The sequence below is a fragment of the Oncorhynchus nerka genome, linkage group LG17, assembly GCF_034236695.1.
Source record: "Oncorhynchus nerka isolate Pitt River linkage group LG17, Oner_Uvic_2.0, whole genome shotgun sequence".
In the NCBI taxonomy this organism is placed as follows: domain Eukaryota; kingdom Metazoa; phylum Chordata; class Actinopteri; order Salmoniformes; family Salmonidae; genus Oncorhynchus; species Oncorhynchus nerka.
In genome coordinates this window covers 3057429-3074297 of record NC_088412.1, presented here as the reverse complement: position 1 = coordinate 3074297, position 16869 = coordinate 3057429, and the positions used below count along the sequence as shown (strand labels likewise).

Here is a 16869-nt window from a genome sequence, read left to right as displayed (position 1 = left end):
GTCTACACCTGGCACCAATAAGAAACTAATGTCTACACCTGGCACCAATAAGAAACTAATGTCCTCACCTGGAACCAATAAGAAACTAATGTCTACACCTGGCACCAATAAGAAACTAATGTCTAGCCTGGCACCAATAACAAACTAATGTCTACCCTGTCTACACCTGGCACCAATAAGAAACTAATGTCTACCCTGTCTACACCTGGCACCAATAACAAACTAATGTCTAGCCTGGCACCAATAAGAAACTAATGTCTACACCTGGAACCAATAAGAAACTAATGTCTACACCTGGAACCAATAAGAAACTAAATGTCTACCCTGTCTACACCTGGCACCAATAAGAAACTAATGTCTACACCTGGAACCAATAAGAAACTAATGTCTACACCTGGAACCAATAAGAAACTAATGTCTACCCTGTCTACACCTGGCACCAATAAGAAACTAATGTCTACCCTGTCTACACCTGGCACCAATAAGAAACTAATGTCTACACCTGGCACCAATAAGAAACTAATGTCTACCCTGTCTACACCTGGCACCAATAACAAACTAATGTCTACCCTGTCTACACCTGGCACCAATAACAAACTAATGTCTACCCTGTCTACACCTGGAACCAATAAGAAACTAATGTCTACACCTGGCACCAATAAGAAACTAATGTCTACACCTGGCACCAATAACAAACTAATGTCTAGCCTGGCACCAATAAGAAACTAATGTCTACCCTGTCTACACCTGGAACCAATAAGAAACTAATGTCTACACCTGGCACCAATAAGAAACTAATGTCTACACCTGGCACCAATAAGAAACTAATGTCTAGCCTGGCACCAATAAGAAACTAATGTCTAGCCTGTCACCAATAAGAAACTAATGTCTACACCTGGCACCAATAAGAAACTAATGTCTACACCTGGCACCAATAAGAAACTAATGTCTAGCCTGGCACCAATAAGAAACTAATGTCTACACCTGGCACCAATAAGAAACTAATGTCTACACCTGGCACCAATAAGAAACTAATGTCTACACCTGGCACCAATAAGAAACTAATGTCTACACCTGGCACCAATAAGAAACTAATGTCTACCCTGTCTACACCTGGCACCAATAACAAACAAATGTCTACACCTGGCACCAATAAGAAACTAATGTCTACACCTGGCACCAATAAGAAACTAATGTCTACACCTGGAACCAATAAGAAACTAATGTCTACACCTGGCACCAATAAGAAACTAATGTCTACACCTGGCACCAATAAGAAACTAATGTCTACACCTGGCACCAATAAGAAACTAATGTCTACACCTGGAACCAATAAGAAACTAATGTCTACACCTGGCACCAATAAGAAACTAATGTCTAGCCTGGCACCAATAACAAACTAATGTCTACACCTGGCACCAATAAGAAACTAATGTCTACACCTGGAACCAATAAGAAACTAATGTCTACACCTGGAACCAATAAGAAACTAATGTCTACCCTGTCTACACCTGGCACCAATAAGAAACTGCCCTGTCTACACCTGGCACCAATAACAAACTAATGTCTAGCCTGGCACCAATAAGAAACTAATGTCTACACCTGGAACCAATAAGAAACTAATGTCTACACCTGGAACCAATAAGAAACTAATGTCTATCCTGTCTACACCTGGCACCAATAAGAAACTAATGTCTACCCTGTCTACACCTGGCACCAATAACAAACTAATGTCTACACCTGGAACCAATAAGAAACTAATGTCTACCCTGTCTACACCTGGCACCAATAAGAAACTGCCCTGTCTACACCTGGCACCAATAACAAACTAATGTCTAGCCTGGCACCAATAAGAAACTAATGTCTACACCTGGAACCAATAAGAAACTAATGTCTACACCTGGAACCAATAAGAAACTAATGTATATCCTGTCTACACCTGGCACCAATAAGAAACTAATGTCTACCCTGTCTACACCTGGCACCAATAACAAACTAATGTCTAGCCTGGCACCAATAAGAAACTAATGTCTACACCTGGAACCAATAAGAAACTAATGTCTACACCTGGAACCAATAAGAAACTAATGTCTACCCTGTCTACACCTGGCACCAATAACAAACTAATGTCTACCTTGTCTACACCTGGCACCAATAACAAACTAATGTCTACCCTGTCTACACCTGGCACCAATAACAAACTAATGTCTACACCTGGCACCAATAAGAAACTAATGTCTAGCCTGGCACCAATAAGAAACTAATGTCTACCCTGTCTACACCTGGCACCAATAAGAAACTAATGTCTACACCTGGCACCAATAAGAAACTAATGTCTACACCTGGCACCAATAAGAAACTAATGTCTAGCCTGGCACCAATAAGAAACTAATGTCTACCCCTGGCACCAATAAGAAACTAATGTCTACCCTGTCTACACCTGGCACCAATAACAAACTAATGTCTACCCTGTCTACACCTGGCACCAATAAGAAACTAATGTCTACACCTGGCACCAATAAGAAACTAATGTCTACACCTGGCACCAATAAGAAACTAATGTCTAGCCTGGCACCAATAAGAAACTAATGTCTACACCTGGCACCAATAAGAAACTAATGTCTACACCTGGCACCAATAAGAAACTAATGTCTAGCCTGGCACCAATAAGAAACTAATGTCTACCCTGTCTACACCTGGCACCAATAAGAAACTAATGTCTACCCTGTCTACACCTGGAACCAATAAGAAACTAATGTCTACCCTGTCTACACCTGGAACCAATAAGAAACTAATGTCTACACCTGGCACCAATAAGAAACTAATGTCTACCCTGTCTACACCTGGAACCAATAAGAAACTAATGTCTACACCTGGAACCAATAAGAAACTAATGTCTACCCTGTCTACACCTGGCACCAATAACAAACTAATGTCTACCCTGTCTACACCTGGCACCAATAACAAACTAATGTCTACACCTGGAACCAATAAGAAACTAATGTCTACACCTGGCACCAATAACAAACTAATGTCTACACCTGGAACCAATAAGAAACTAATGTCTAGCCTGGCACCAATAAGAAACTAATGTCTACACCTGGCACCAATAAGAAACTAATGTCTACACCTGGCACCAATAAGAAACTAATGTCCAGCCTGTCACCAATAAGAAACTAATGTCTAGCCTGTCTACACCTGGCACCAATAAGAAACTAATGTCTAGCCTGGCACCAATAAGAAACTAATGTCTACACCTGGCACCAATAAGAAACTAATGTCTACACCTGGAACCAATAAGAAACTAATGTCTACACCTGGCACCAATAAGAAACTAATGTCTAGCCTGTCTACACCTGGCACCAATAAGAAACTAATGTCTTGCCTGGCACCAATAAGAAACTAATGTCTACACCTGGCACCAATAAGAAACTAATGTCTAGCCTGGCACCAATAAGAAACTAATGTCTACCCTGTCTACACCTGGCACCAATAAGAAACTAATGTCTACCCTGTCTACACCTGGAACCAATAAGAAACTAATCTCTACACCTGGCACCAATAAGAAACTAATGTCTACCCTGTCTACACCTGGCACCAATAAGAAACTAATGTCTACACCTGGAACCAATAAGAAACTAATGTCTAGCCTGGCACCAATAAGAAACTAATGTCTAGCCTGGCACCAATAAGAAACTAATGTCTACCCTGTCTACACCTGGCACCAATAAGAAACTAATGTCTACACCTGGCACCAATAAGAAACTAATGTCTACACCTGGCACCAATAAGAAACTAATGTCTACACCTGGCACCAATAAGAAACTAATGTCTACCCTGTCTACACCTGGCACCAATAAGAAACTAATGTCTACACCTGGCACCAATAAGAAACTAATGTCTACCCTGTCTACACCTGGCACCAATAAGAAACTAATGTCTACACCTGGCACCAATAAGAAACTAATGTCTACACCTGGAACCAATAAGAAACTAATGTCTACACCTGGAACCAATAAGAAACTAATGTCTACACCTGGAACCAATAAGAAACTAATGTCTACACCTGGCACCAATAAGAAACTAATGTCTACACCTGGCACCAATAAGAAACTAATGTCTACACCTGGAACCAATAAGAAACTAATGTCTACACCTATCACCAATAAGAAACTAATGTCTACACCTGGCACCAATAAGAAACTAATGTCTACACCTGGCACCAATAAGAAACTAATGTCTACCCTGTCTACACCTGGCACCAATAAGAAACTAATGTCTACACCTGGAACCAATAAGAAACTAATGTCTACACCTGGCACCAATAAGAAACTAATGTCTACACCTGGCACCAATAAGAAACTAATGTCTAGCCTGGCACCAATAAGAAACTAATGTCTAGCCTGTCACCAATAAGAAACTAATGTCAATAAGAAACACCTGGCACCAATAAGAAACTAATGTCTACACCTGGCACCAATAAGAAACTAATGTCTACACCTGGAACCAATAAGAAACTAATGTCTACACCTGGCACCAATAAGAAACTAATGTCTACACCTGGCACCAATAAGAAACTAATGTCTACAGCCTGGCACCAATAAGAAATGTCGAAGAAACTAATGTCTACACCTGGCACCAATAAGAAAAACTAATGTCTAACACCTGGCACCAATAAGAAACTAAACACCTGGCACCAATCTAATGTCTACACCTGGCACCAATAAGCCTGGCACCAAAACTAATGTCTACACCTGGCACCAATAAGAAACTAATGTCTAACCTGGCACCAATAAGAAACTAATGTCTACACCTGGCACCAATAAGAAACTAATGTCTACACCTGGCACCAATAAGAAACTAATGTCTACACCTGGCACCAATAAGAAACTAATGTCTACACCTGGCACCAATAAGAAACTAATGTCTAGCCTGGCACCAATAAGAAACTAATGTCTACACCTGGCACCAATAAGAAACTAATGTCTAGCCTGGCACCAATAAGAAACTAATGTCTACCCTGTCTACACCTGGCACCAATAAGAAACTAATGTCACACCTGGCACCAATAAGAAACTAATGTCTACACCTGGCACCAATAAGAAACTAATGTCTACCAATGTCTAATACACCTGGCACCAATAAGAAACTAATGTCTACACCTCTACACCTGGCACCAATAAGAAACTAATGTCTACACCTGGCACCAATAAGAAACTAATGTCTACACCTGGAACCAATAAGAAACTAATGTCTCACCTGGCACCAATAAGAAACTAATGTCTACACCTGGATCACCAATAAGAAACTAATGTCTACCTGGCACCAATAAGAAAAACTAAGAAATGTCTACACCTGGCACCAATAAGAAACTAATGTCCTCACCTGGAACCAATAAGAAACTAATGTCTAGCACCTGGCACCAATAAGAAACTAATGTCTAAGACACCTGGCTAACCAATAAGAAACTAAATAAGAAACTAATGTCTAGCCTGGCACCAATAAGAAACTAATGTCTACACCTGGCACCAATAAGAAACTAATGTCTACACCTGGCACCAATAACAAACTGGCACCAATAAGAAACTCTACCCTGTCTACACCTGGCACCAATAAGAAACTAATGTCTACCCAATAAGAAACTAATGTCTACACCTGGCACCAATAACAAACTAATGTCTAGCCTGGCACCAATAAGAAACTAATGTCTACACCTGGAACCAATAAGAAACTAATGTCTACACCTGGAACCAATAAGAAACTAATGTCTACACCTGGAACCAATAAGAAACTAATGTCTACACCTATCACCAATAAGAAACTAATGTCTACACCTGGCACCAATAAGAAACTAATGTCTACACCTGGCACCAATAAGAAACTAATGTCTACCCTGTCTACACCTGGCACCAATAAGAAACTAATGTCTACACCTGGAACCAATAAGAAACTAATGTCTACACCTGGCACCAATAAGAAACTAATGTCTACACCTGGCACCAATAAGAAACTAATGTCTAGCCTGGCACCAATAAGAAACTAATGTCTAGCCTGTCACCAATAAGAAACTAATGTCTACACCTGGCACCAATAAGAAACTAATGTCTACACCTGGCACCAATAAGAAACTAATGTCTACACCTGGAACCAATAAGAAACTAATGTCTACACCTGGCACCAATAAGAAACTAATGTCTACACCTGGCACCAATAAGAAACTAATGTCTAGCCTGGCACCAATAAGAAACTAATGTCTACACCTGGCACCAATAAGAAACTAATGTCTACACCTGGCACCAATAAGAAACTAATGTCTACCCTGTCTACACCTGGCACCAATAAGAAACTAATGTCTACACCTGGCACCAATAAGAAACTAATGTCTACACCTGGCACCAATAAGAAACTAATGTCTACACCTGGCACCAAAAAAACTAATGTCTACACCTGTCTACACCTGGCACCAATAAGAAACTAATGTCTACACCTGGAACCAATAAGAAACTAATGTCTACACCTGGAACCAATAAGAAACTAACTAATGAAACTAATGTCTAGCCTGGCACCAATAAGAAACTAATGTCTACACCTGGCACCAATATGAAACTAATGTCTACCCTGGCACCAATAATAACAAACTAATGTCTACCCTGTCTACACCTGGCACCAATAAGAAACTAATGTCTACACCTGGCACCAATAAGAAACTAATGTCTACACCTGGCACCAATAAGAAACTAATGTCTACCCTGTCTACACCTGGCACCAATAACAAACTAATGTCTACACCTGGCACCAATAAGAAACTAATGTCTACACCTGGCACCAATAAGAAACTAATGTCCTCACCTGGAACCAATAAGAAACTAATGTCTAGCCTGGCACCAATAAGAAACTAATGTCTACACCTGGCACCAATAAGAAACTAATGTCTAGCCTGGCACCAATAACAAACTAATGTCTACCCTGTCTACACCTGGCACCAATAAGAAACTAATGTCTACCCTGTCTACACCTGGCACCAATAACAAACTAATGTCTAGCCTGGCACCAATAAGAAACTAATGTCTACACCTGGAACCAATAAGAAACTAATGTCTACACCTGGAACCAATAAGAAACTAATGTCTACCCTGTCTACACCTGGCACCAATTAGAAACTAATGTCTACACCTGGAACCAATAAGAAACTAATGTCTACACCTGGAACCAATAAGAAACTAATGTCTACCCTGTCTACACCTGGCACCAATAAGAAACTAATGTCTACCCTGTCTACACCTGGCACCAATAAGAAACTAATGTCTACACCTGGCACCAATAAGAAACTAATGTCTACCCTGTCTACACCTGGCACCAACAACAAACTAATGTCTACCCTGTCTACACCTGGCACCAATAACAAACTAATGTCTACCCTGTCTACACCTGGAACCAATAAGAAACTAATGTCTACACCTGGCACCAATAAGAAACTAATGTCTACACCTGGCACCAATAACAAACTAATGTCTAGCCTGGCACCAATAAGAAACTAATGTCTACCCTGTCTACACCTGGAACCAATAAGAAACTAATGTCTACACCTGGCACCAATAAGAAACTAATGTCTAGCCTGTCACCAATAAGAAACTAATGTCTACACCTGGCACCAATAAGAAACTAATGTCTACACCTGGCACCAATAAGAAACTAATGTCTAGCCTGGCACCAATAAGAAACTAATGTCTACACCTGGCACCAATAAGAAACTAATGTCTACACCTGGCACCAATAAGAAACTAATGTCTACACCTGGCACCAATAAGAAACTAATGTCTACACCTGGCACCAATAAGAAACTAATGTCTACACCTGGCACCAATAAGAAACTAATGTCTAGCCTGGCACCAATAAGAAACTAATGTCTACCCTGTCTACACCTGGCACCAATAAGAAACTAATGTCTACACCTGGCACCAATAAGAAACTAATGTCTACACCTGGCACCAATAAGAAACTAATGTCTACACCTGGCACCAATAAGAAACTAATGTCTACTACACCTGGCACCAATAACAAACAAATGTCTACACCTGGCACCAATAAGAAACTAATGTCTACACCTGGCACCAATAAGAAACTAATGTCTACACCTGGAACCAATAAGAAACTAATGTCTACACCTGGCACCAATAAGAAACTAATGTCTACACCTGGCACCAATAAGAAACTAATGTCTACACCTGGCACCAATAAGAAACTAATGTCTACACCTGGAACCAATAAGAAACTAATGTCTACACCTGGCACCAATAAGAAACTAATGTCTAGCCTGGCACCAATAAGAAACTAATGTCTACACCTGACACCAATAAGAAACTAATGTCTACACCTGGAACCAATAAGAAACTAATGTCTACACCTGGAACCAATAAGAAACTAATGTCTACCCTGTCTACACCTGGCACCAATAAGAAACTAATGTCTACCCTGTCTACACCTGGCACCAATAACAAACTAATGTCGAGCCTGGCACCAATAAGAAACTAATGTCTACACCTGGAACCAATAAGAAACTAATGTCTACACCTGGAACCAATAAGAAACTAATGTCTATCCTGTCTACACCTGGCACCAATAAGAAACTAATGTCTACCCTGTCTACACCTGGCACCAATAACAAACTAATGTCTAGCCTGGCACCAATAAGAAACTAATGTCTACACCTGGAACCAATAAGAAACTAATGTCTACACCTGGAACCAATAAGAAACTAATGTCTACCCTGTCTACACCTGGCACCAATAACAAACTAATGTCTACCTTGTCTACACCTGGCACCAATAACAAACTAATGTCTACCCTGTCTACACCTGGCACCAATAACAAACTAATGTCTACACCTGGCACCAATAACAAACTAATGTCTAGCCTGGCACCAATAAGAAACTAATGTCTACCCTGTCTACACCTGGCACCAATAAGAAACTAATGTCTACACCTGGCACCAATAAGAAACTAATGTCTACACCTGGCACCAATAAGAAACTAATGTCTAGCCTGGCACCAATAAGAAACTAATGTCTTCCCCTGGCACCAATAAGAAACTAATGTCTACCCTGTCTACACCTGGCACCAATAACAAACTAATGTCTACCCTGTCTACACCTGGCACCAATAAGAAACTAATGTCTACACCTGGCACCAATAAGAAACTAATGTCTACACCTGGCACCAATAAGAAACTAATGTCTAGCCTGGCACCAATAAGAAACTAATGTCTACACCTGGCACCAATAAGAAACTAATGTCTACACCTGGCACCAATAAGAAACTAATGTCTAGCCTGGCACCAATAAGAAACTAATGTCTACCCTGTCTACACCTGGCACCAATAAGAAACTAACGTCTACCCTGTCTACACCTGGAACCAATAAGAAACTAATGTCTACCCTGTCTACACCTGGAACCAATAAGAAACTAATGTCTACACCTGGCACCAATAAGAAACTAATGTCTACCCTGTCTACACCTGGAACCAATAAGAAACTAATGTCTACACCTGGAACCAATAAGAAACTAATGTCTACCCTGTCTACACCTGGCACCAATAACAAACTAATGTCTACACCTGGAACCAATAAGAAACTAATGTCTACACCTGGCACCAATAACAAACTAATGTCTACACCTGGAACCAATAAGAAACTAATGTCTACACCTGGAACCAATAAGAAACTAATGTCTACCCTGTCTACACCTGGCACCAATAAGAAACTAATGTCTACCCTGTCTACACCTGGCACCAATAAGAAACTAATGTCTACACCTGGCACCAATAAGAAACTAATGTCTACCCTGTCTACACCTGGCACCAATAACAAACTAATGTCTACCCTGTCTACACCTGGCACCAATAACAAACTAATGTCTACCCTGTCTACACCTGGAACCAATAAGAAACTAATGTCTACACCTGGCACCAATAAGAAACTAATGTCTACACCTGGCACCAATAAGAAACTAATGTCTACCCTGTCTACACCTGGAACCAATAAGAAACTAATGTCTACACCTGGCACCAATAAGAAACTAATGTCTACACCTGGAACCAATAAGAAACTAATGTCTACACCTGGCACCAATAAGAAACTAATGTCTACACCTGGCACCAATAACAAACTAATGTCTAGCCTGGCACCAATAAGAAACTAATGTCTACCCTGTCTACACCTGGAACCAATAAGAAACTAATGTCTACACCTGGCACCAATAAGAAACTAATGTCTACACCTGGCACCAATAAGAAACTAATGTCTACACCTGGCACCAATAAGAAACTAATGTCTGGCACCAATAAGAAACTAACCCTGTCTACACCTGGCACCAATAAGAAACTAATGTCTACACCTGGCACCAATAAGAAACTAATGTCTACACCTGGCACCAATAAGAAACTAATGTCTACACCTGGCACCAATAAGAAACTAATGTCTACCCTGTCTACACCTGGCACCAATAACAAACAAATGTCTACACCTGGCACCAATAAGAAACTAATGTCTACACCTGGCACCAATAAGAAACTAATGTCTACACCTGGAACCAATAAGAAACTAATGTCTACACCTGGCACCAATAAGAAACTAATGTCTACACCTGGCACCAATAAGAAACTAATGTCTACACCTGGAACCAATAAGAAACTAATGTCTACACCTGGCACCAATAAGAAACTAATGTCTAGCCTGGCACCAATAACAAACTAATGTCTACACCTGGCACCAATAAGAAACTAATGTCTACACCTGGAACCAATAAGAAACTAATGTCTACACCTGGAACCAATAAGAAACTAATGTCTACCCTGTCTACACCTGGCACCAATAAGAAACTAATGTCTACCCTGTCTACACCTGGCACCAATAACAAACTAATGTCTAGCCTGGCACCAATAAGAAACTAATGTCTACACCTGGAACCAATAAGAAACTAATGTCTACACCTGGAACCAATAAGAAACTAATGTCTATCCTGTCTACACCTGGCACCAATAAGAAACTAATGTCTACCCTGTCTACACCTGGCACCAATAACAAACTAATGTCTAGCCTGGCACCAATAAGAAACGAATGTCTACACCTGGAACCAATAAGAAACTAATGTCTACACCTGGAACCAATAAGAAACTAATGTCTACCCTGTCTACACCTGGCACCAATAACAAACTAATGTCTACCTTGTCTACACCTGGCACCAATAACAAACTAATGTCTACCCTGTCTACACCTGGCACCAATAACAAACTAATGTCTACACCTGGCACCAATAACAAACTAATGTCTAGCCTGGCACCAATAAGAAACTAATGTCTACCCTGTCTACACCTGGCACCAATAAGAAACTAATGTCTACACCTGGTACCAATAAGAAACTAATGTCTACACCTGGCACCAATAAGAAACTAATGTCTAGCCTGGCACCAATAAGAAACTAATGTCTACCCCTGGCACCAATATGAAACTAATGTCTACCCTGTCTACACCTGGCACCAATAACAAACTAATGTCTACCCTGTCTACACCTGGCACCAATAAGAAACTAATGTCTACACCTGGCACCAATAAGAAACTAATGTCTACACCTGGCACCAATAAGAAACTAATGTCTAGCCTGGCACCAATAAGAAACTAATGTCTACACCTGGCACCAATAAGAAACTAATGTCTAGCCTGTCACCAATAAGAAACTAATGTCTAGCCTGGCACCAATAAGAAACTAATGTCTACCCTGTCTACACCTGGCACCAATAAGAAACTAATGTCTACCCTGTCTACACCTGGAACCAATAAGAAACTAATGTCTACCCTGTCTACACCTGGAACCAATAAGAAACTAATGTCTACACCTGGCACCAATAAGAAACTAATGTCTACCCTGTCTACACCTGGAACCAATAAGAAACTAATGTCTACACCTGGAACCAATAAGAAACTAACAAACCCTGTCTACACCTGGCACCAATAACAAACTAATGTCTACCCTGTCTACACCTGGCACCAATAACAAACTAATGTCTACACCTGGAACCAATAAGAAACTAATGTCTAGCCTGGCACCAATAAGAAACTAATGTCTACACCTGGCACCAATAAGAAACTAATGTCTACACCTGGCACCAATAAGAAACTAATGTCTAGCCTGGCACCAATAAGAAACTAATGTCTAGCCTGTCTACACCTGGCACCAATAAGAAACTAATGTCTAGCCTGGCACCAATAAGAAACTAATGTCTACACCTGGCACCAATAAGAAACTAATGTCTACACCTGGAACCAATAAGAAACTAATGTCTACACCTGGCACCAATAAGAAACTAATGTCTAGCCTGTCTACACCTGGCACCAATAAGAAACTAATGTCTAGCCTGGCACCAATAAGAAACAAATGTCTACACCTGGCACCAATAAGAAACTAATGTCTAGCCTGGCACCAATAAGAAACTAATGTCTACCCTGTCTACACCTGGCACCAATAAGAAACTAATGTCTACCCTGTCTACACCTGGAACCAATAAGAAACTAATGTCTACCCTGTCTACACCTGGCACCAATAAGAAACTAATGTCTACACCTGGAACCAATAAGAAACTAATGTCTAGCCTGGCACCAATAAGAAACTAATGTCTAGCCTGGCACCAATAAGAAACTAATGTCTACACCTGGCACCAATAAGAAACTAATGTCTAGCCTGGCACCAATAAGAAACTAATGTCTACCCTGTCTACACCTGGCACCAATAAGAAACTAATGTCTACCCTGTCTACACCTGGAACCAATAAGAAACTAATGTCTACACCTGGCACCAATAAGAAACTAATGTCTACCCTGTCTACACCTGGAACCAATAAGAAACTAATGTCTACACCTGGAACCAATAAGAAACTAATGTCTACACCTGGAACCAATAAGAAACTAATGTCTACACCTGGCACCAATAAGAAACTAATGTCTACACCTGGCACCAATAACAAACCAATGTCTAGCCTGTCACCAATAAGAAACTAATGTCTACACCTGGCACCAATAAGAAACTAATGTCTAGCCTGGCACCAATAACAAACTAATGTCTAGCCTGGCACCAATAACAAACTAATGTCTAGCCTGGCACCAATAAGAAACTAATGTCTACACCTGGCACCAATAACAAACTAATGTCTAGCCTGGCACCAATAACAAACTAATGTCTAGCCTGGCACCAATAAGAAATGAATGTCTAACCTGTCTACACCTGGCACCAATAAGAAATGAATGTCTAACCTGTCTACACCTGGCACCAATAAGAAACTAATGTCTAGCCTGGCACCAATAAGAAACTAATGTCTACACCTGGAACCAATAAGAAATGAATGTCTAACCTGTCTACACCTGGCACCAATAACAAACTAATGTCTAGCCTAGCTAGAACTAGAATGAGAGACCAGATCATACCTAACAACACAGTCAATCTACAGAACACACAAGTGTACATACCTGTTGTGGAGGTCCCGTGTCCCTGCAGACTTCTTAATGAAGCAGAACCTGGTGGTGACCTGTTGGACCACTACAACTGAGAACAGCATCAACCAGAACGGCCTGAGGAGAGGAAATGAAGAGGATACATTATATTTGAAAGGTAACCAAATTATAACCTACACATAACCCACACATAACCCATACATAACCCATGCATAACATATACATTATCCCACACAATCCATACATAACCCATACATAACCCACACATAACCCATACATAACCCATGCATAACATATACATTATCCCACACCATCCATACATTATCCATACATAACCCATACATAACTCATACATAACCCATACATAATCTATACATTATCCATACATAACCCATACATAACTCATACATAACCCATACATAATCTATACATTATCCATACATAACCCATACATAATCTATACATTATCCATACATAACACATACATAACCCATACATAACTCATACATAATCTATACATTATCCATACATAACCCATACATAATCTATACATTATCCATACATAACCCATACATAACCCATACATAACCCATACATAATCTATACATTATCCATACATAACCCATACATAATCTATACATTATCCCACACCATCCATACATTATCCATACATAACCCATACATAACTCATACATAACCCATGCATAATCTATACATTATCCATACATAACCCACACATAGCCCATGCGCAATCTATACATTATCCATACATAAACATACATTATCCATGTATAATCCACACATAATATATGCATTATCCATACATAATCCATACATAACCCATACATAACCCATACATAACCCACACATAACCGACACATAGCCCATGCATAATCTATACATTATCCATACATAATATTGCATTATCCATATGTAATCCACACATAACCCATACATAACCCATACATTACCCATACATAATACATACATGATCCATACATGATCCATTCATAATCCAAACATAACCCATACATAACCCATACATAACCCATACATAACCCACACATAACCCATACATTATCCATGCATAATCCAAACATAATCCAAACATAAACCATACATAAACCATACATAAGCCATACATAATACAAACATAAACCAAACATAATCCATATATAACCCATACATTATCCATACATTATCCAAACATAAACCATACATAATCCATAGATAACCCATACATTATCCATGCATAACCCTACATAATCCTTATATTATCCATACATAATCCAAACATAAACCATACATAACCCATACATAACCCAAACATAATCCATACATAACCCATACATAATCCATATATATCCCATACATTATCCATACATTATCCATACATAACCCATACATTGTCCAAACATAGCCCCATACATAACCCATACATAACCCAAACATAACCCATACATAACCCTACATAATCCTTATATTATCCATACATAACCCATACATTGTCCAAACATAGCCCCATACATAATCCATACATAATCCAAACATAAACCATACATAACCCATACACTATCCATACTTTATCCATACATAACCCATACATTATCCAAACATAACCCATACATAACCCAAACATAATCCAAACAAAACCCATACTTACCCCATACATTATCCATACATTATCCAAACATAATCTAAACATAACCCATACATAACCCATACACAACCCAAACATAATCCAAACATAATCCAAACATAACCCATACATAACCCATACATAACCCATACATAACCCTACATAATCCTTATATTATCCATACATAATCCAAACATAACCCATACATAACCCAAACATAACCCCATACATAATCCAAACATAACCCCATACATAACCCATACATAACCCTACATAATCCTTATATTATTCATACATAATCCAAACATAATCCAAACACAACCCATACATAATCCATACATTACATAAACCATACATAATCCATACAGAAACCATTCGTAAGCAGTATTTAAGCTTTTCATCATGTAGTGCCATTGGGAAGTGTAGGGTATAGTCTCTGAGAAGCGCCACTCACCACATGTCCCCCAGGGCCTTGAAGAGCATGAGGTTCTGTCTATAGTGACTGTGGATTTACCATGTGTTCGCCAGGACCTTGAAGAGCATGAGGTTCTGTCTCATGTTCCCCAGGGCCTTGAAGAGCATGAGGTTCTGTCTATAGTGTCTGTGGACTCATCACGTGTTCCCCAGGACCTTGAAGAGCATGAGGTTCTGTCTATAGTGTCTGTGGATTTACCATGTGTTCCACAGGACCTTGAAGAGCATGAGGTTCTGTCTATAGTGTCTGTGGACTCATCACGTGTTCCCCAGGACCTTGAAGAGCATGAGGTTCTGTCTATAGTGTCTGTGGATTTACCACGTGTTCCACAGGACCTTGAAGAGCATGAGGTTCTGTCTATAGTGTCTGTGGATTTACCATGTGTTCCCCAGGACCTTGAAGAGCATGAGGTTCTGTCTATAGTGTCTGTGGACTCACCACATGTTCCCCAGGACCTTGAAGTGCATGAGGTTCTGTCTATAGTGTCTGTGGACTCATCACGTGTTCCCCAGGACCTTGAAGAGCATGAGGTTCTGTCTATAGTGTCTGTGGACTCACCACATGTTCCCCAGGACCTTGAAGAGCATGAGGTTCTGTCCGTGGAAGATGGGGATGATGATGAGGAACACAGCGATCAGCAGACACAGGAAGAACACTATGGTCTGGATCAGCATACCTAGAGAGATGGTTTAAGCATTTTATACCCAATACGCAGTACAACCCCACAGGTGAAGACAGAATTTAACATTAAAATGAAGGATGTCAGTGAAGACAGAATGTGACCTTGAAATGAAGGATTTTTAAAATTGTATTTAACTTGGCAAGTCAGTGAAGAACAAATTCTTATTTACAATAGCGGCCTACACCGGCCAAACACCGGCCAAACCCGGACGAGGCTGGGTGTGTTAAATTATGTGCCGCCCTATCTAACTCCCAATCACGGCTGGTTGTGATACAGCCTGGAATCGAACCAGGGTGTCTGTAATGACACCTCTAGAACTTAGATGCAGTGCCTTAGACCGCTGCGCTACTCGGGAGCCCTTGGGATCTCAGTGAAGACAGAATGTGACCACAAAATGAAGGATCTCGGAGGAGACAGAATTTGAATTTGCTTTTCTCCCCCAACCCAACGCTTGCAAGGTCTGAAAAAAAACTGGGAGATTTTCAGTTTCCAGAAATTGTGTACAGATCCTTTGCGACATGGGGCCGTGCATTATCCTGCTGAAACATGAGGTGATGGCGGGCAGATGAATGGC

At 40.2% G+C, this 16869-nt stretch overlaps 1 protein-coding gene across 2 annotated transcripts in view; it reads right to left on the bottom strand.

Moving 5' to 3' along the window:
• LOC115126492 (receptor for retinol uptake stra6-like) overlaps positions 1 to 16869 on the bottom strand; it is a 203889-nt gene that overhangs the window by 40776 nt on the left and 146244 nt on the right. For both annotated transcript variants that reach the window (XM_065002842.1, XM_065002843.1), the window contains 2 exons: positions 16172 to 16289; positions 13515 to 13616 (listed from right to left, as the gene is read on the bottom strand). In XM_065002842.1, the coding sequence (XP_064858914.1) occupies positions 13515 to 13616; positions 16172 to 16289 (220 nt within the window). The remainder of the gene's footprint in view (positions 1 to 13514; positions 13617 to 16171; positions 16290 to 16869) is intronic.